Raw genomic sequence first — 21,070 nt, forward strand, 5'->3', positions numbered from 1 at the left:
AGCATTTATTCCCCATCCCTAATTGCCCATCAAGAAGGTGGTGTGTGAGCTGTCATCTTGAACCCGCTGCAGTCCCCTGTGTGGTGTAGGTACACCCACAGTGCTGTTAGGGTGGGTCTTCCAGGAGCTTGACCCAACGGCACTGAAGGAACGGACGATATATTTCCAAGTCGGGATGGTGTTAAAATCGTGTATTGTCACGAGTAGGCTTCAATGAAGTTACTGTGAAAAGCCCCTAGTCGGCACATTCCGGCGCCTGTTCGGGGAGGCTGGTACGGGTTGTGTGTGTGGGGAGGCAGAGAGGTGGGGGGAGTGGGAATTTGGTTGGGAACATCATTGTCCTCTCTCTTGTCTCTCAGGGTGCTGATTCTCGACTGGGACATCCACCATGGAAACGGAACACAGCACATATTCGAAGATGACCCAAGGTAATGGACACGCTCGAGATAACAAGAGTTAAAACACCGCCAACCCACACAACCCTCTGAGGCATTTCTCGTCACGAGCTTTATGGATCGGGTGAGGGATTCCCTGGCTGAGTAGCTCCACAACGAGGATAGGCCGATGGGGAGGGGGGGGAGGACGGGGCAGATGAAACCGTCAGCACCGGAGTGTCAGGCTTACATGATCACAATGAGTGTGGGGTTGGAGTTCGTCTGTGCATCTGACAGAGTAACCGCGTCCCTCGTTTAAATTGCCAATTTGTCTTTTAACAGGGCCCCCGCACCTCAGGAAAGAGATACTGGCCTTGGATAAGGTCACTGAGAGACTAATTGCACTGATCAGTGTCGCGGTTTTCTATTCTCGGGACTGTACCTTCGAGAGGATATCTTGGCCTTGGAGGGGGTCACTGAGAGACTAATTGCACTGATCGGTGTCTCGGTTTTCTATTCTCGGGCCCGTACCTCGGGGAGGATATCTTGAAACTTGGATGGGGTCACTGAGAGATTAATTGCACCGATGAGAGTAACTATTTTCAATTTTGGGGCCTTGAACCTCAGGAAGGATATATTGGCCTCGAGGGGGTCACTGAGAGATTAATTGCACCGATGAGAGTAACTATTTTCAATTTTGGGGCCTTGAACCTCAGGAAGGATATATTGGCCTCGAGGGGGTCACTGAGAGACTAATTGCGCTGATGAGAGTAACTGTTTTCACCTCTGGGACCCTGCGCTTCATGGTGGATATATTTGCCTTGGAGGGTTCAGTTGGAGACCGGTTGCACAGCTGGGAGTAATTTTTCTGTTCTGGGGCCCTGCAGCTCAGTGAGGATGTGTCAGCCTTAGAGAGAGTGGAGCACAGATTCGCCAGGCTGTTCCCAGGGTTAAATTCCAAAGGCAGGTCACACAGACCAGACTTTTATTCCCTCAAATGTCGGAAGATTGGGGGGCTTTAAGATGATGAAAGGATCCGATAGGGGTAGTAAGAGAGGAATTATTTCCTCTAGTAGGGTGGGAGTGGGGTGGGAGAGCGTATCTCGAACAAGAGGGGCAGAACCTTAAAATAAAATAAAAAATTAGAGTACCCTATTCTTTTATTCCAATTAAGGGGCAATTTAGCGCGGCCAATCTATCTACCCGGCACATCTCTGGGCTGTGGGGGCGAGACCCACGCAGACACGGGGAGAATGTGCAAATTCCACAAGGACATTGCCCAGGGGCCTGGATGGAACTGAGGCAGCTGTGCTAACCACAGCGCGGCAGAGCTGCCCCAAGGGCAGAATCTTAAAATGAGAGCTCGGTCGTTCCGGAGGGTGTGGGACGTCAGGAAACATCATACAGAGAGCTGTGGGTATGTGGAACAGTGAGGAGCCCCAGGCTGGAATAATGGACAGGTCAGCATGGTCTGAGTGAGTGGCGTGGGACGGTTCCCCCGAGGGGGGCTGAGTGGCCTGCTCTTGACCCTGCGCTCCTCCGTTCCAGCGTCCTCTACATCTCGATCCACCGTTATGACAATGGCTCGTTCTTCCCCAACTCGGAAGACGCCGACTACACCAAGGTTGGCATCAACGCTGGCGAGGGTTTCAACGTCAACATCCCGTGGAACGGAAGCAACATGGGCGACGCGGAATACATGACCGCCTTTCACCGGTTGGTCATGCCTATCTCCTACCAGGTAATGCCCTCTGGCACAGTGCCCAGCCCCCTCACTGCCCACGCACCCACCTTCTACCATTCCGGATTGACGTTTGGGGTAGCGATGGCTAAATTGCAACCGGGGTTGTGGGGCGGGGGGGGTTTGAGATTTTTATTATTCTTTCATGGCATTTGGACAAACTTTTGTTTCCCGACCCTAATTGCCCCTTGAACTCAGCATCTCTCGACGGCCAATGCAGAGGGGGGACATCTAAGAGCCGACGGCATTGCTGTGGGGAGCGGGAGTGCGCGCGGTGGGGGGGGGGGTCTGGAATCACATGTCGGCCAGACCGGAGGGGGCGGGTGGGGGGGGGGTAAACACGGCAGATTTCCTTTTTCCCAAGGGCAGCACGGTGGTGCAGTGGTTGGCACTGCTGCCTCACGGCGCTGTGGTCCCAGGTTCTAATCCCGGCTCTGGGTCACAGTCCGTGTGGAGTTTGCACATTCTCCCCGTGTTTGCGTGGGTTTCGCCCCCACAACCCAAAGATGTGCAGAGTAGGTGGATGAGGAGAAACTACTTCTCCCGAAGGGTCGTGAGTCCGTGCATTGTCCACTTAAATTGTCCACTTAAATTGGAAAAAATGAATTGGGTACTCTAAATTTTAAAAAAAAGGGGGGAAAAAATGATTTCTTTTTCCCTAAAGGACAGATAGAATTTTTATTTTTTTTCACTGACAATCGATAATCGCTGAGACAGTCACCTTGACTGAGGTGAGCTTCTTCATTCCAGATTTGTGTTCATTGAATTTAAATTCCACCAGCTGCCGGAGTTTGTAAGATTTCGGAGCAGAATTAGGCCATTTGGCCCATCAGATCTGCTCCACCATTCGATCATGGCTGATCCCATCCTGGCCTCAACTCCACCATCCAGCCCGTTCGCCATAACCCTTCAGCCCGTTACCAATTGAAAATCTGTCTCACTCCTCAAAGTTACTCACTGTCCCAGCATGCCCTGCACTCCGGGGTAGCGAATTCCACGGACTCACGACCCTTCGGGAGAAGTAGTTTCTCCTCATCCCTCTTTTAAATTTGTTACCTCTTATCCTGAGACTCCGACCTCTTGGTTTAGAATGCCCCACAAGAGGAAGCATCCGCTCCATGTCTACTTTATCCAGACCTTTTATCATCTCCTATACCTCAATTTGATCTCCCCGCATTCTTCTAAACGCTTGAGTATAGGCCTAAAGTGCTCAATCTCTCTTCATACTGTTATGGGCCAGGGTTTAGAGAATCCCAAAGTGTATCATGGAGTTCACCTGACCCACAACTTTTACTAGATTGTGGTATGGGGAGCACACGGCCCACTCTGCAGGTGTGGTACAGCAGAAATGGAAAAGTTTTTTAAAGCAAAACAATGTTTATTCCATGAACTCAAGTTAACCTTTTTAAAACATACAGTGAACATCTCAGCAACCATTAATTCAAATACAACCCCCAAAGAATACAACACTGAGTAATCCTTTAAGCTTTCCTTTTAACGTCCACAAACACCTTTTACCAGAAGCACATGCGGTTTACATTCACTACTGAGAACATTTATAATTCAGAATTCACCAAATGATCAAGAGATAGGCTTTTGATGGCAGAGAGAACAGCAGTACACCTGCTCTGTCTGGCTTCAGCTCCAACACTGAAAACGAAACTAAAACGCACCCTGCAGCAAACAGCCTAAAACAAAAGTAAAAAGCTGACAGACAGCCCAGCTCCACCCACTTTCTGACATCACTGCGGTAGTAAACACCCATTTCTTAAAGGTACTCTCACTACAGACATTTATATAAACACCCATTTCTTAAAGGTACTCTCACATGACAATGCGACAAACCCCTCATCTCTGGAATCAATCTAGTGAACCTCCTCTGAACTGCCTCCAATGCCACGGCACCTTTCCTCAAATAAGGGGCCAAAACCGTGCACAATACTCCAGGTGCGGTCTCACCAATGCCTTGTATAGTTGCAACTACACCTCCTTATCTTTATGCTCTATTCGTTTAACTCTCAATGCCAACATTCTATTCACTTTCCTTATTATCTGCTGCACCTGCATGCTCGTTCTCTGCGACTCATACATCAAGGCTCCCAGATCCCTCTGCACTGTAGTCTCCCGAAGTCTCCCCCCATTTAGATAATAAGTTGCCTTCCCATTATTCCGACCAAAATGGATAACCTCACACTTATCCACGTTAAACGCCATCTGCCACATTTTGGCCCACTCTCCTAATCTATCTATATATCTTTTGTAAGATCTTATTTCCTCATCGCAACTTACCGTCCCACCTATTTTTGTGTCGGGTGCAAATCTGGCTACAGAACCTTCTATCCCTGTATCCAAGTCTTTAATATAGATTGTAAATAGCTGGGACCCAAGGACTGAACCCTGTGGCACCCCACTAGCCACATCTTGCCATCCAGAAAAATCTCTGCCTTCTGTCCATCAACCAGTCTTCTATCCAAGTGAATAAGTTACCCTGACCCCATGTGATCAAACCTCATGAATGAACCTTCTGTGCGGCACCTGATCAAATAACTTCCGGAAGTCCAGATATACTACATCAACATGAACCCCATTATCGGGCAGCACGGTAGCATTGTGGATAGCACAATGGCTTCACAGCTCCAGGGTCCCAGGTTCGATTCCGGCTGGGGTCACTGTCTGTGCGGAGTCTGCACGTCCTCCCCGTGTGTGCGTGGGTTTCCTCCGGGTGCTCCGGTTTCCTCCCACAGTCCAAAGATGTGCAGGTTAGGGGGATCGGCCATGATAAATTGCCCTTAGTGTCCAAAATTGCCCGTAGTGTTGGGTGGGGTTACTGGGTTATGGGGATAGGGTGGAGGTGTTGACCTTGGGTAGGGTGCTCTTTCCAAGAGGCGGTGCAGACTCGATGGGTCGAATGGCCTCCTTCTGCACTGTAAATTCTATAAAATTCTATGAATTCTATCCACTTGGCTTGTTACATCTACTGTGCGGTGTGTTCAGAACTCCAAAATGTATCATGGAGTTCAACCAACCTCTCCCTTTAATGTATTGTTGCTTTTGAAGCACACGGCTTGTTCTCCAGATGTGGTATTACAATTATGGACATGTGGGTTTTTAAACACAAAACAATGTTTATTCCAGGAACTCAACTTAACTTTTAAAATAAACATTAGATCCCTTACTCCAGAGATAACCCCGAAAATAATACAACACTAAATAATCCCTCAAAATGTTCCTTTAAACATCCAAGAGACTTAACGCCTTTAAACAGAAACACATCAGGTTAAAGACATTACTATTATGGGTTTAAACCACCCAAATGATTCAGAGATAGTCTTTCATGGCAGAGATGACAGCAGATCCAGCTCACTGCAAACACAGACACACCCAAGCTCTTTTCCTGAAAACCCGGCTTTCTCCTTTCAAACAGCTCACAGCAAACCAGCCAGGCACTTTCCAGCTGCTCTCTCTCAAACTGAAACTAAAAGCAGAAGTGAGCTCAGCTCCCCCCACTTTCTGACATCACCTCAGTAATATGAGCTGCTGCATTTCTTAAAGGTACATTGCTTAAACATCCATTTCTTAAAGGTACTCTCACATGACACATCTTCGGAGACTTCTAGCAAGTTAATCAATCACTATTTACCCTTCATAAAATCATGCTGACTCTGATGGATTGCGTTCTGACTTTCCAAATGTTCTGATATTACTTTCTTAATGGATTCTAAATTTTCCAACAACAGATGTTAAACTAACTGCTCTGTAAATTCCCACATTCTGCCCCCCCCCCCCCCCCCCCCCCCCCCCCCCCCCCCCCACTTTTTGAATAAGGGCGTTACATTAGCATGTTTCCGTGTCCCGGGAATTTTGGAATATTATAACCAATGGATCCACTATCTCCGCTGCCACTTCCTTTGAAACCCTAGGATGTCGGCCATCCGGCCCTGGGGACTTGTCTGTCCTCAAACCCAATAGTTTGTTTCCCTATTGATGTTGATTGTTCTAAGTTCCACCTCTTTATTACCTCTGAATTTCCTATTCCTACAGGACTGGTACTCGTCCTCCACTGTAAGAACTGAGGCAGAGTATTGATTTAGCATCTCTGCCATTTCTGTTCCCCGCTATTAACTCACCGGTTTCATCTTCCTAAGGGGCCAACATTCACTTTGGCCACTCTCTTCCCTTTTAGGTACCTGTTGGAAGTTTAAAAAAAAATATTTTTATTCTCCTTTTTCACATTCTCTCCCAAATTTACACCCACCAGAAATAAATAATAATCAGTAACGAATGTAATGTTAATGCCCATATCAACAGCAACGATCCCATCCTCCCATCAAACCCCCAGACATTGGCCCGCATGTTAACAAAACAAATAACAAAAAGGAATCAGGAATCACCCACAGTCACCATTAACACGTACAGTCCCCCGCCACCCAAACCCCCCCCCCCCCCCCCACCCCCAATGTTCGATGTGATCCAATTCGCGAAAGTGCAAAATGAATAACGCCCATGAATTGTAGAACCCCTCCATCCTTCCCCTCAGTTCAAATTTGACCTTTTCAAGCGTTAAGAATTCCAGCAGGTCCCCCCCCCCCCCCCCTCCCCCGCCACGCCAGGGCACAGGGTGGAGAGGGTTAATCTCCATCCCAACAGGATCCACCTTCGGGCGATCAACGAGGCGAAGGCTACAATATCTGCCTCCGCACCCGTTTCCAACCCTGGCTGGTCCGACACCCCGAATATGGCCTCCCGAGGGCCCGGGTCCAGTTTCACGTGCACCACTTTAGAAATGACCCTAAAAACCTCCTTCCAGTAATCCTCCAGCTTTGGACAGGACCAAAACATATGAACGTGGTTTGCGGACCCACCCCCCGGCAACGTTCACACACATCCTCTACCCCCTCAAAGAGCCGGCTCATCCTCGCCCTTGTAAGGTGTGCTCTATATCAACCCCAACCTCGCGCACGAGGTGGACGCATTCATCCTGTGGAGCACCTCACACCAGAACCCCTCCTCTAGGCAGCACGGCGGCGCAGTGGTTAGCCCTGCTGCCTCACGGTGCCGAGGTCCCAGGTTCGATCCTGGCTCTAGGTCACTGTCCGTGTGGAGTTTGCACATTCTCCCCATGTTTGCGTGGGTTTCGCCCCCACAACCCAAAGATGTGTAAGGGGCTGGTTTAGCTCACTGGGCTAAATCGCTGGCTTTTAAAGCAGACCCAGGCAGGCCAGCAGCACGGTTCGATTCCCGTACCAGCCTCCCCGGACAGGCGCCGGAATGTGGCGACTAGGGGCTTTTCACAGTAACTTCACTGAAGCCTACTCATGACAATAAGCGATTTTCATTTCATTTTTTCATTTCACGTGCAGGGTAGGTGGATTGGCCACGCTAAATTGCCCCTTAATTGGAAAAAATTTATTGGGTACTCTAAATTTATCCAAAAAAAAGCCCCTCCTCCATATCCTCTCCCAACTCTTCCCCCCACTTTGCTTTGATCCCTTCCAGTGGTGCCTTCTCCTCCTCCAAAATAGCTTCGCCCACCGCCGACACTACCCCCTTCTCCAGTCCTCCTGTCGTCAGCACCTCCTCCAGCAATGTGGAGGCCGGCTCCACCGGGAAGCTCTGTATCTCCTTTCTGGAAAAGTCTTGAACTTGCATGTATCTAAACATTTCCCCTTGCTCCAGCCCATACTTGGCTTCCAGCTCCCTCAATCCTGCAAACCAACCCCCAAGAAACAAATCTTTTGGTGTCCGAATTCCTTTCTCCTCCCATCTCCGAAAATTTCCATCTCACTTCCCTGGCTCAAATCTGTGGTTTCCCCCAAATCGACGCTGCCCCCAGCCCGAAGTGTTGGCGAAACTGCCTCCAAATTCTCAATGAAGGTATCATTACTCCCCGAGTAATTCCCCGGGGGCCATCGGGAGCGGCGCTGTTGCTAGCGCCTTCAGTCCTGGCCCCCTACGCAAACAGCTGGAGGGGGACATAGGGCACCCTGTCTAGTCCCATGGTGGAGAGAACAATATTCCGAGCTGATGTTATTTGTGCGGACACTCACCCACATATCCTTACACTGGAGCTTTACCCAGTCCACAAATCGCCATCCAATCCCAAACCGCTACAGAACTGCCATCAAGTACCCCCATTCTACCCAGTCAAACGCTTTCTCAGCGTTCAATGCCACAACCACCTCTGTTTCCTTCTCTTCCACGTTAAATACCCTCCTAATGTTCGAAAAGATCTGCCTCCCTCTCACAAACCCCGTCTGATCTTCACCTATCACCTTCGGGGGGGCACTCCTCCAGCCTGCCTGCCAGTAACCCGCAGAAGCTTTTGCTATCCTTCTGAATATTCTGCGTTCGTTTTCTTTTGTAACTTACCTTGGATCTTTTTATTACTTTTTTTTAGTATCCCTTTGTTTCTGTTTGAAGAATCTTCCAGCCTGCCAATGGCCTATGCAATATGATGCACCATAGTTTTGGTCTTTATGTTGTCCTTGACCACCTTGTTTAGCCATGGGAGTTTTTTTTCCCTCTCTTCCCACCTTTCTTCCACACTGGGAGATATTTTAGTTGTGAGGAATTGAGTATCTCCTTAAATAGCTGCCACTGCCCATCAGCTGTCCTGCCTTTTAGCCTTCCTGCCCAGTCGATACGGACCAAATCTGTCCTCAAGCCTGTGAAATGTCCTTTGTTTAGTTCCAGAACACTAGTGTGGGATTCCACTTTCTCACCCTCAAACTGAATCTGGAATTCTAACAGACTATGGTCACTACTCCCTAGTGGATCCTGAACTACAAGGCCATTAATTAATCCCCCCTCATTACAGAATACCAAATCCAGAGTCTCCTCCTCCCTTGTTGGTTCCACAACATACTGTCCCAGGAAACAATAATACATTCAGTGAACTCTGCCTCCTGGCTACCCTAGCCAATTTGATTCTTCCAGTCATTGTGCATATTAAAATCACCCATTATTATTGCCGTACCTTTCTTGCAAGCCCCCAGTATTTCCTGGTTTCTACTGTGCCCCACGGTTTGGGGACCCATCGATTACTCCTACCAAGGACTGTTGTCTTTGCTGTGGCTCTTTACTACATATGGCAATCAGTGAGTTTGCCTCCTTTCTTTTGATATCTATGTTCTATTGCTCAGAGTCGCCAGGTATCAATGATACCACCACAAGGTTCAACCGGCTGTCGATCAAAGAGCCAAACACCAGTTAGTTAGTTCAAGGTCAAGGGTACTTTATTTACAAACAATTAGTCATGCAACATAAACACCACTAGTTAACTACACCTATCGACTATGACAACCTGTACTTAACTTCAGGCACCAGGCTGAGGTCACAGCAACAGTGGCCGTTGTTCGATTCTGGGTCTATCGGGTCTGGAGAAGTAACTGCTGCTCAGCTGGGCTCATCCGTCTGGTAACCGGCATTGAACTTGGACTTGCTTCTGGTGTTGCTGCAATTGGAGATGGACGTAGCCGGGGCGCCAGGTCCAAGAGAGGATGAACATATGGCGGACTCTCTTCTTATACCCGGGGGTTTTTGCGCTCTTTTGGGCGGTCCTTCAGTTTGGACCACACTGATTGGGTGATCCCCGATCACTCTGTTCGATTCCTAACCAATAAATGGGCGGGTACCTGGATGACTGGCCGTGTCCCAAGCGGTCACTGACCCCGTTGTTTACGCTTCCCTAGAACGGGAGCGGCACCAAAATGTCCCAGTTGCTGGAGTACCAGTCTTTTGTCTGGTGGAGATGGGCCATCAAATGCTAATCGGTCGGGGTTTCGATACCATCTGGACTCCTTGCTGACAAATATACATTTCAGGCTCTGAGCCTGCCTGAATCTGGCTTTGTCCATTTTACCCAGCAGGCTTTGCGAGTTCCTCTGTCCCTGGCTGTAAGTGGCCCACCCAGATGGCTACACTTCTTACCCTTTGCTATTTTCTATTTCTACCCAGACTGATTCCACATCTTAATCCCATTACAGCACTGATCCCATTCCTCACCAGCAGCAGGGCTTTGAACCCGGGTTCTCCCCCCCCGGAGCAATTAGCCTGGGCCTCTGGGTTACCTGGGGCTTGCCAGGGTGGATGCTGAGAGGATGTCCCCCGCTACAAGGGGTGGGGATCGAGAACTTGGAGGGGGGGGTCACAGCTTGAGAATAAGGGGGTCTCCCATTGGAGACGGGGATGAGGAGGAATTTCTTCTCTGGAGAGGGGTCAGTCCATGCCCTCCCCCAAGATGGCAGCGGGGGCTGCGGCTAATTAGTCAAGGTCGAGTTAGACAGATTTCTGATCGACGAGGGTTATGGAGGGCGGGGGGGGGGGGGGGGGGGGGGGGGGGACCAGACGGGCAGGAAAGTGGAATTGAGGCCCCGATCGAGATCAGACACCATCTTATCGAATTTGAATCGGGATAGCAGGATCGAGGGGCTGAACGGCCTCCTATTTCTTAGTGGTGGCAGAGATCTCATCGCAGTGAACAGCCACGTTGCCAGATAACAGCAGAGGAACAAGGGGGGGGGGGTAGGGGCTTACGGTCACGGTCTATGGGGTGGGAGGCCATTTTGGAACGAGCGGCTGAGAAACACCTTCGCTCAGAGGGTCGCGAACACTCGGAATCCTCCACGCAAGAGGCAGCTCTGCAGCTGAGGCAGAGATTTTTGGACATTGAGAGAATCGAGGGATTAGGAGGGAGGGGGGAACAGGAATCAAGTTGGAAGATCACCCACCATGGTATGGAATAGGGAGGGGATTGGCGGGCAAGGCCGAGGGGACGATATGGCCTCTTTCTGTTCTGCTTGTGAACTTATCTCTCACTCGCTCTCTCTTTGTCTCCAGTTTCAACCAGACTTAGTGCTGGTCTCGGCTGGCTTTGATGCGGCTCAAGGTGATCCGCTGGGTGGCTGTAGAGTGACTCCTGAATGCTACGCTCACCTCACACACATGTTGCTGGGCCTGGCAGGGGGCAGGGTCGTCCTGGCACTGGAGGTACGTGAAGCCGCCCGAGAGGGCCTCGCTTCCCTGTATATCCTGTTTTACAATGGAGGACCATTTCATTATCCAACATGACTGAGTCATTTACAGGGGGTTCCCGGGGAGTGTGTCAGTATTTACAGGGAGTTCCCGGGGAGTGTGTCAGTATTTACAGGGGATCCCGGGGAGGGTGTCAGTATTTACAGGGGGTCCCGGAGGGAGTGTGTCAGTATTTACGAGGGGTCCCCGGGGAGTGTGTCAGTATTTACAGGGGGGTCCCCGGAGGGAGTGTGTCAGTATTTACGGGGGGTCCCCGGGGAGTGTGTCAGTATTTACAGGGGAACCCCGGGGAGTGTGTCAGTATTTACGGGGGGTCCCCGGGGAGTGTGTCAGTATTTACAGGGGAACCCCGGGGAGTGTGTCAGTATTTACAGGGGGTCCCCGGGGAATGTGTCAGTATTTACAGGGGAACCCCGGGGAATGTGTCAGTATTTACGGGGGGTCCCCGGGGAGTGTGTCAGTATTTACAGGGGGGTTCCCGGGGAGTGTGTCAGTATTTACGGGGGGTCCCCGGGGAGTGTGTCAGTATTTACAGGGGAACCCCGGGGAGTGTGTCAGTATTTACAGGGGAACCCCGGGGAATGTGTCAGTATTTACAGGGTGTTCCTGGGGAGAGTATCAGTATTTACAGCGGTGTCCCGGGGAGTGTGTCAGTATTTACAGGGGGTCCCCGGGGAGTGTGTCAGTATTTACAGGGGGGTCCCCGGGGAGTGTGTCAGTATTCACAGGGGGGTCTCCGGGGAGAGTGTCAGTATTTACAGGGGGTCCCGGGGAGTGTGTCAGTATTTACAGGGGGGATCCCCGGGGAGTGTGTCAGTATTTATTAGTGCCCCCGGGGAGTGTGTCAGTATTTACAGGGGGGTCCCGGGGTTTGTGTCAGTATTTACAGGGGGTCCCTGGGGAGTGTGTCAGTATTTACAGGGGGTCCCCGGGGGAGTGTGTCAGTATTTACAGGCGGGTTCCTGGGGAGTGTGTCAGTATTTACAGGGGGGATCCCCGGGGAGTGTGTCAGTGTTTACAGGGGGGTCCCGGGGAGTTTGTCAGTATTTACAGGGGGGCCCCGGGGAGTGTGTCAGTATTTACAGGGGGTCCCCGGGGAGTGTGTCAGTATTTACAGGGGGTCCCCGGGGAGTGTCAGTATTTACAGGGGGTCCCCGGGGAGTGTCAGTGTTTACAGGGGGTCCCCGGGGAGTGTGTCAGTATTTACAGGGGTCCCCGGGGAGTGTGTCAGTATTTACAGGCGGGTTCCTGGGGAGTGTGTCAGTGTTTACAGGGGGGTCCCGGGGAGTTTGTCAGTGTTTACAGGGGGGTCCCGGGGGGTTTGTCAGTATTTACAGGGGGGCCCCAGGGAGTGTGTCAGTATTTACAGGGGGTGCCCGGGGAGTGTGTCAGTATTTACAGGGGGTCCCCGGGGAGTGTCAGTATTTACAGGGGGTCCCCGGGGAGTGTCAGTGTTTACAGGGGGTCCCCGGGGAGTGTGTCAGTATTTACAGGGGGGTCCCCGGAGGGAGTGTGTCAGTATTTACAGGGGGTCCCCGGGGAGTGTGTCAGTATTTACAGGGGGTCCCCGGGGAGTGTGTCAGTATTTACAGGGGGTCCCCGGGGAGTGTGTCAGTATTTACAGGGTGTCCCCGGGGAGTGTGTCAGTATTTACAGGGTGTCCCCGGGGAGTGTGTCAGTATTTACAGGGGGTTCCCGGGGAGTGTGTCAGTATTTACAGGGGGTTCCCGGGGAGTGTGTCAGTATTTACAGGGTGTCCCCGGGGAGTGTGTCAGTATTTACAGGGTGTCCCCGGGGAGTGTGTCAGTATTTACATGGGGTTCCCGGGGGAGTGTGTCAGTATTTACAGGGGGTCCCCGGGGAGTGTGTCAGTATTTACAGGGGGGGTCCCAGGGAGTGTGTCAGTATTTACAGGGGGTCCCCAGGGAGCTTGTCAGTATTTACGGGGGTCTCCGGGGAGTTTGTCAGTATTTACAGGGGGGGGTTCCCGGGGAGTGTGTCAGTATTTACGGGGGGGGTCCCGGGGAGTGTGTCAGTGTTTACTGGGGTTCCCGGGGAGTGTGTCAGTATTTACAGGGGGATCCCCGGGGAGTGTGTCAGTATTTACAGGGGGGTCCCCGGAGAGTGTGTCAGTATTTACAGGGGGTCCCCAGGGAGTGTGTCAGTGTTTACAGGGAGGTGGGGGTTCCTGGGGAGTGTGTCAGTATTTACAGGGAGGGGGGGTGGTTCCCGGGGAGTGTGTCAGTATTTACAGGGGGTCCCCAGGGAGTGTGTCAGTGTTTACAGGGAGGTGGGGGTTCCTGGGGAGTGTGTCAGTATTTACAGGGAGGGGGGGGTGGTCCCCAGGGAGTGTGTCAGTGTTTGCAGGGGGTCCCCAGGGAGTGTGTCAGTATTTACAGGGGGTCCCCGGGGAGTGTGTCAGTATTTACAGGGGGTCCCTGGGGAGAGTGTCAGTATTTACAGGGGGTCCCCGGGGAGTGTGTCAGTATTTACAGGGGGTCCCCGGGGAGTGTGTCAGTATTTACAGCGTGTTCCTGGGGAGAGTGTCAGTATTTACAGGGGGTTCCCGGGGAGTGTGTCAGTATTTACAGGGGGTCCCCAGGGAGTGTGTCAGTATTTACAGGGGGTCCCCGGGGGAGTGTGTCAGTATTTACAGGCGGGTTCCTGGGGAGTCTGTCAGTATTTACAGGGGGGATCCCGGGGAGTTTGTCAGTATTTACAGGGGGGGTCCCGGGGAGTGTGTCAGTATTTACAGGGGGGTCCCCGGGGAGTGTGTCAGTATTTACAGGGGGGTGCCCGGGGAGTGTGTCAGTATTTACAGGGGGTCCCCAGGGAGTGTGTCAGTGTTTACAGGGAGGTGGGGGTTCCTGGGGAGTGTGTCAGTATTTACAGGGAGGGGGGGTGGTTCCCGGGGAGTGTGTCAGTATTTACAGGGGGTCCCCAGGGAGTGTGTCAGTGTTTACAGGGAGGTGGGGGTTCCTGGGGAGTGTGTCAGTATTTACAGGGAGGGGGGGGTGGTTCCCAGGGAGTGTGTCAGTATTTACAGGTGGTCCCCAGGGAGTGTGTCAGTGTTTGCAGGGGTCCCCAGGGAGTGTGTCAGTATTTGCAGGGGGTCCCTGGGGAGTGTGTCAGTATTTACAGGGGGTCCCCGGGGAGTGTGTCAGTATTTGCAGGGGGTCCCTGGGGAGAGTGTCAGTATTTACAGGGGGTCCCCGGGGAGTGTGTCAGTATTTGCAGGGGGTCCCTGCGGAGTGTGTCAGTATTTACAGGGGGGTCCCGGGGGGTGTGTCAGTATTTACAGGGGATCCCCAGGGAGTGTGTCAGTATTTGCAGGGGGTCCCCAGGGAGTGTGTCAGTATTTACAGGGGGTCCCCAGGGAGTGTGTCAGTATTTACAGGCGGGTTCCTGGGGAGTGTGTCAGTATTTACAGGGGGGATCCCGGGGAGTTTGTCAGTATTTACAGGGGGGGTCCCGGGGAGTGTGTCAGTATTTACAGGGGGGTCCCCGGGGAGTGTGTCAGTATTTACAGGGGGGTCCCCGGGGAGTGTGTCAGTATTTACAGGGGGGTCCCCGGGGAGTGTGTCAGTATTTACAGGGGGTCCCCGGGGAGTGTGTCAGTATTTACAGGGGGTCCCTGGGGAGTGTGTCAGTATTTACAGGGGAGTTCCCGGGGAGTGTGTCAGTATTTACAGGGGGTCCCTGGGGAGTGTGTCAGTATTTACAGGGATCCCGGAGAGTGTGTCAGTATTTACAGGGGGTCCCGGGGAGTGTGTCAGTATTTACAGGGGGTCCCCGGGGAGTGTGTCAGTATTTACAGGGAGTCCCGGGGAGTGTGTCAGTATTTACAGGGGGTTCCCGGGGGAGTGTGTCAGTATTTACAGGGGGTCCCCGGGGAGTGTGTCAGTATTTACAGGGGGTCCCCGGGGAGTGTGTCAGTATTTACAGGGGGTCCCCGGGGAGTGTGTCAGTATTTACAGGGGGTCCCCAGGGAGTGTGTCAGTGTTTACAGGGAGGTGGGGGTTCCTGGGGAGTGTGTCAGTATTTACAGGGAGGGGGGGTGGTTCCCGGGGAGTGTGTCAGTATTTACAGGGGGTCCCCAGGGAGTGTGTCAGTGTTTACAGGGAGGTGGGGGTTCCTGGGGAGTGTGTCAGTATTTACAGGGAGGGGGGGGTGGTTCCCAGGGAGTGTGTCAGTATTTACAGGTGGTCCCCAGGGAGTGTGTCAGTGTTTGCAGGGGGTCCCCAGGGAGTGTGTCAGTATTTGCAGGGGGTCCCTGGGGAGTGTGTCAGTATTTACAGGGGGTCCCCGGGGAGTGTGTCAGTATTTGCAGGGGGTCCCTGCGGAGTGTGTCAGTATTTACAGGGGGTCCCCGGGGAGTGTGTCAGTATTTACAGCGTGTTCCTGGGGAGAGTGTCAGTATTTACAGGGGGGTCCCGGGGTGTGTGTCAGTATTTACAGGGGATCCCCGGGGAGTGTGTCAGTATTTGCAGGGGGTCCCCAGGGAGTGTGTCAGTATTTACAGGGGGTCCCCAGGGAGTGTGTCAGTATTTACAGGGGGTCCCCGGGGGAGTGTGTCAGTATTTACAGGCGGGTTCCTGGGGAGTGTGTCAGTATTTACAGGGGGGATCCCGGGGAGTTTGTCAGTATTTACAGGGGGGGTCCCGGGAGTGTGTCAGTATTTACAGGGGGGTCCCCGGGGAGTGTGTCAGTATTTACAGGGGGGTCCCCGGGGAGTGTGTCAGTATTTACAGGGGGGTCCCCGGGGAGTGTGTCAGTATTTACAGGGGGTCCCCGGGGAGTGTGTCAGTATTTACAGGGGGTCCCTGGGGAGTGTGTCAGTATTTACAGGGGAGTTCCCGGGGAGTGTGTCAGTATTTACAGGGGGTCCCTGGGGAGTGTGTCAGTATTTACAGGGGGGTCCCCGGGGAGTGTGTCAGTATTTACAGGGGGTCCCTGGGGAGTGTGTCAGTATTTACAGGGATCCCGGAGAGTGTGTCAGTATTTACAGGGGGGTCCCGGGGGGTGTGTCAGTATTTACAGGGGATCCCCGGGGAGTGTGTCAGTATTTGCAGGGGGTCCCCAGGGAGTGTGTCAGTATTTACAGGGGGTCCCCGGGGGAGTGTGTCAGTATTTACAGGCGGGTTCCTGGGGAGTGTGTCAGTATTTACAGGGGGGCCCCCGGGGAGTGTGTCAGTATTTACAGGCGGGTTCCTGGGGAGTGTGTCAGTATTTACAGGGGGGATCCCGGGGAGTTTGTCAGTATTTACAGGGGGGGTCCCGGGGAGTGTGTCAGTATTTACAGGGGGGTCCCCGGGGAGTGTGTCAGTATTTACAGGGGGGTCCCCGGGGAGTGTGTCAGTATTTACAGGGGGGTCCCCGGGGAGTGTGTCAGTATTTACAGGGGGTCCCCGGGGAGTGTGTCAGTATTTACAGGGGGTCCCTGGGGAGTGTGTCAGTATTTACAGGGGAGTTCCCGGGGAGTGTGTCAGTATTTACAGGGGGTCCCTGGGGAGTGTGTCAGTATTTACAGGGATCCCGGAGAATGTGTCAGTATTTACAGGGGGTCCCGGGGAGTGTGTCAGTATTTACAGGGGGTTCCCGGGGGAGTGTCAGTATTTACAGGGGGGTCCCAGGGAGTGTGTCAGTATTTACAGGGGGTCCCCGGGGAGTGTGTCAGTATTTACAGGGGGGTCCCCGGGGAGTGTGTCAGTATTTACAGGGAGTCCCGGGGAGTGTGTCAGTATTTACAGGGGGTCCCTGGGGAGTGTGTCAGTATTTACAGGGGGTCCCCGGGGAGTGTGTCAGTATTTACAGGGGGTCCCGGGGAGTGTGTCAGTATTTACAGCGTGTTCCTGGGGAGAGTGTCAGTATTTACAGGGGGGGTCCCCGGGGAGTGTGTCAGTATTTGCAGGGGGTCCCTGCGGAGTGTGTCAGTATTTACAGGGGGTCCCCGGGGAGTGTGTCAGTATTTACAGCGTGTTCCTGGGGAGAGTGTCAGTATTTACAGGGGGGTCCCGGGGGGTGTGTCAGTATTTACAGGGGATCCCCGGGGAGTGTGTCAGTATTTGCAGGGGGTCCCCAGGGAGTGTGTCAGTATTTACAGGGGGTCCCCAGGGAGTGTGTCAGTATTTACAGGGGGTCCCCGGGGGAGTGTGTCAGTATTTACAGGCGGGTTCCTGGGGAGTGTGTCAGTATTTACAGGGGGGATCCCGGGGAGTTTGTCAGTATTTACAGGGGGGGTCCCGGGGAGTGTGTCAGTATTTACAGGGGGGTCCCCGGGGAGTGTGTCAGTATTTACAGGGGGGTCCCCGGGGAGTGTGTCAGTATTTACAGGGGGGTCCCCGGGGAGTGTGTCAGTATTTACAGGGGGTCCCCGGGGAGTGTGTCAGTATTTACAGGGGGTCCCTGGGGAGTGTGTCAGTATTTACAGGGGAGTTCCCGGGGAGTGTGTCAGTATTTACAGGGGGTCCCTGGGGAGTGTGTCAGTATTTACAGGGATCCCGGAGAGTGTGTCAGTATTTACAGGGGGTCCCGGGGAGTGTGTCAGTATTTACAGGGGGTCCCCGGGGAGTGTGTCAGTATTTACAGGGAGTCCCGGGGAGTGTGTCAGTATTTACAGGGGGTTCCCGGGGGAGTGTGTCAGTATTTACAGGGGGTCCCCGGGGAGTGTGTCAGTATTTACAGGGGGTCCCCGGGGAGTGTGTCAGTATTTACAGGGGGTCCCCGGGGAGTGTGTCAGTATTTACAGGGGGTCCCCAGGGAGTGTGTCAGTGTTTACAGGGAGGTGGGGGTTCCTGGGGAGTGTGTCAGTATTTACAGGGAGGGGGGGGTGGTTCCCAGGGAGTGTGTCAGTATTTACAGGTGGTCCCCAGGGAGTGTGTCAGTGTTTGCAGGGGGTCCCCAGGGAGTGTGTCAGTATTTACAGGGGGTCCCCAGGGAGTGTGTCAGTATTTACAGGGAGTCCCCGGGGAGTGTGTCAGTATTTGCAGGGGGTCCCCGGGGAGTGTGTCAGTATTTGCAGGGGGTCCCGCGGAGTGTGTCAGTATTTACAGGGGGTCCCCAGGGAGTGTGTCAGTATTTACAGGGAGTCCCCGGGGAGTGTGTCAGTATTTGCAGGGGGTCCCCGGGGAGTGTGTCAGTATTTGCAGGGGGTCCCGCGGAGTGTGTCAGTATTTGCAGGGGGTCCCGCGGAGTGTGTCAGTATTTACAGGGGGTCCCCGGGGAGTGTGTCAGTATTTACAGCGTGTTCCTGGGGAGAGTGTCAGTATTTACAGGGGGGTCCCGGGGGGTGTGTCAGTATTTACAGGGGATCCCCGGGGAGTGTGTCAGTATTTGCAGGGGGTCCCCAGGGAGTGTGTCAGTATTTACAGGGGGTCCCCAGGGAGTGTGTCAGTATTTACAGGGGGTCCCCGGGGGAGTGTGTCAGTATTTACAGGCGGGTTCCTGGGGAGTGTGTCAGTATTTACAGGGGGGATCCCGGGGAGTTTGTCAGTATTTACAGGGGGGGTCCCGGGGAGTGTGTCAGTATTTACAGGGGGGTCCCCGGGGAGTGTGTCAGTATTTACAGGCGGGTTCCTGGGGGAGTGTGTCAGTATTTACAGGGGGGTCCCCGGGGAGTGTGTCAGTATTTACAGGGGGGTCCCCGGGGAGTGTGTCAGTATTTACAGGGGGTCCCCGGGGAGTGTGTCAGTATTTACAGGGGGTCCCTGGGGAGTGTGTCAGTATTTACAGGGGAGTTCCCGGGGAGTGTGTCAGTATTTACAGGGGGTCCCTGGGGAGTGTGTCAGTATTTACAGGGGAGTTCCCGGGGAGTGTGTCAGTATTTACAGGGGGTCCCTGGGGAGTGTGTCAGTATTTACAGGGATCCCGGAGAGTGTGTCAGTATTTACAGGGGGGTCCCGGGGGGTGTGTCAGTATTTACAGGGGATCCCCGGGGAGTGTGTCAGTATTTGCAGGGGGTCCCCAGGGAGTGTGTCAGTATTTACAGGGGGTCCCCAGGGAGTGTGTCAGTATTTACAGGGGGTCCCCGGGGGAGTGTGTCAGTATTTACAGGCGGGTTCCTGGGGAGTGTGTCAGTATTTACAGGGGGGATCCCGGGGAGTTTGTCAGTATTTACAGGGGGGGTCCCGGGGAGTGTGTCAGTATTTACAGGGGGGTCCCCGGGGAGTGTGTCAGTATTTACAGGGGGGTCCCCGGGGAGTGTGTCAGTATTTACAGGGGGGTCCCCGGGGAGTGTGTCAGTATTTACAGGGGGTCCCCGGGGAGTGTGTCAGTATTTACAGGGGGTCCCTGGGGAGTGTGTCAGTATTTACAGGGGAGTTCCCGGGGAGTGTGTCAGTATTTACAGGGGGTCCCTGGGGAGTGTGTCAGTATTTACAGGGATCCCGGAGAATGTGTCAGTATTTACAGGGGGTCCCGGGGAGTGTGTCAGTATTTACAGGGGGTTCCCGGGGGAGTGTCAGTATTTACAGGGGGGTCCCAGGGAGTGTGTCAGTATTTACAGGGGGTCCCCGGGGAGTGTGTCAGTATTTACAGGGGGGTCCCCGGGGAGTGTGTCAGTATTTACAGGGAGTCCCGGGGAGTGTGTCAGTATTTACAGGGGGTTCCCGGGGGAGTGTGTCAGTATTTACAGGGGGTCCCCGGGGAGTGTGTCAGTATTTACAGGGGGTCCCCGGGGAGTGTGTCAGTATTTACAGGGGGTCCCCGGGGAGTGTGTCAGTATTTACAGGAATAGCTGAGATGCTGCTTTGTAGTAACTCTTACCTAAACTCTCTCTCTCTCTCTGTGCCTCACAGGGCGGTTACAATCTAACTGCAATCTCCGAGTCTATGGCCATGTGCACTCGAACCTTACTGGGCGACACCCCGCCCTATCTCCAGCCGGCAAACCCGCTCCTTGCCAGTGCAGCCGAGGCCATCAGCAACGTGGTCTCAGTCCATCACAAGCACTGGTCCTGCCTTCGACTTCTGGGTGAGTACCAGCCCACTCTCCATACCGTCCACCCCTCCGTATCTGTTATTGATAATCGTCTGGACAGTCTTTCCCACCATTCGTTGAGCATCGAGCTCAGATTGCAGCCGCTCACTGTTTGAATAACCGTCCGCTTTCCCTGCCCCACCTCGTCCCAGTCCCTCGCCCGATTATCTTTAATCTCACCCCCTTGGTATCAAACTAACCCCTCCCCACGAGGAACAGGTTCTCCCAATCTGTGTGCTCTCTATCCAACCAGTTAAATGTCGCCTTAACCTTCTGTGACTTTAGGATTACAATCCCAGTTTCTCCAGTCTCCCATCTCGCTGAAGTCTTTTGGTAACCCCCTCCTCTCTGCCCTCTTCCCCGCGACGAGGATCTCCTTCCTCAAGTCTGGAGTCCCCTCGGAGCTGTTGCTGCTTCTGTTAACAAACCACAAGCTGTGAGTATGTTTCATCTATTGAGCAAATGACCACACAACCAGTATGTTAGTTCAAAAGACAGATTATTAAACACAAGACATCTCTCTGTGCAATGAAACACACGGCTACGTATTAAACTACACGTATCAACTAAGTTGACCTTTACGTAACCTCTGGGTGACCGGCTCTGTGCGGGTAGATAAGGCCTTTATCTGAGTCCCCACATGTGTCGGCTGGAAGTCGTCAGGTTCGCCTCGGCTGCGGCTCGTCTCTCGGGTAGCGATCGCGGGTCTTGATCTTGGCTGGTCGTTGTGCTGCGGTTGGTGTGGGCACAGTCCGATCCCAAAGGTGACCGATCCCTAGTGGCACAGGGCCTCTTATCCTTCTTTTCGCGCCCTTCTGGGCGGTCCCAACTCAGGATCCAATGGATCGATAGGATCTCGATCACCCTCATCGATTCTGGCCAATTAGGGGTGGTTACTTCGATAGCTGGACGGGTCCTAGCTACCATTGTCCCAAGTACGTATGCC

The 21,070-nt window shown here is 53.2% G+C and overlaps 1 protein-coding gene across 1 annotated transcript in view; it reads left to right on the forward strand.

The window, feature by feature from the left end:
* The window catches only part of LOC119955781 (histone deacetylase 6-like), a 74,267-nt gene that overhangs the window by 15,203 nt on the left and 37,994 nt on the right, over nucleotides 1-21,070 (forward strand). Inside the window, exons 6-9 of the mRNA XM_038782339.1 lie at nucleotides 360-428; nucleotides 1,923-2,115; nucleotides 10,954-11,103; nucleotides 19,944-20,118. Coding sequence (XP_038638267.1) covers nucleotides 360-428; nucleotides 1,923-2,115; nucleotides 10,954-11,103; nucleotides 19,944-20,118 — 587 coding nt within the window. The remainder of the gene's footprint in view (nucleotides 1-359; nucleotides 429-1,922; nucleotides 2,116-10,953; nucleotides 11,104-19,943; nucleotides 20,119-21,070) is intronic.

Source organism: Scyliorhinus canicula, chromosome 21 (genome assembly GCF_902713615.1).
Source record: "Scyliorhinus canicula chromosome 21, sScyCan1.1, whole genome shotgun sequence".
NCBI classification, from domain to species: domain Eukaryota; kingdom Metazoa; phylum Chordata; class Chondrichthyes; order Carcharhiniformes; family Scyliorhinidae; genus Scyliorhinus; species Scyliorhinus canicula.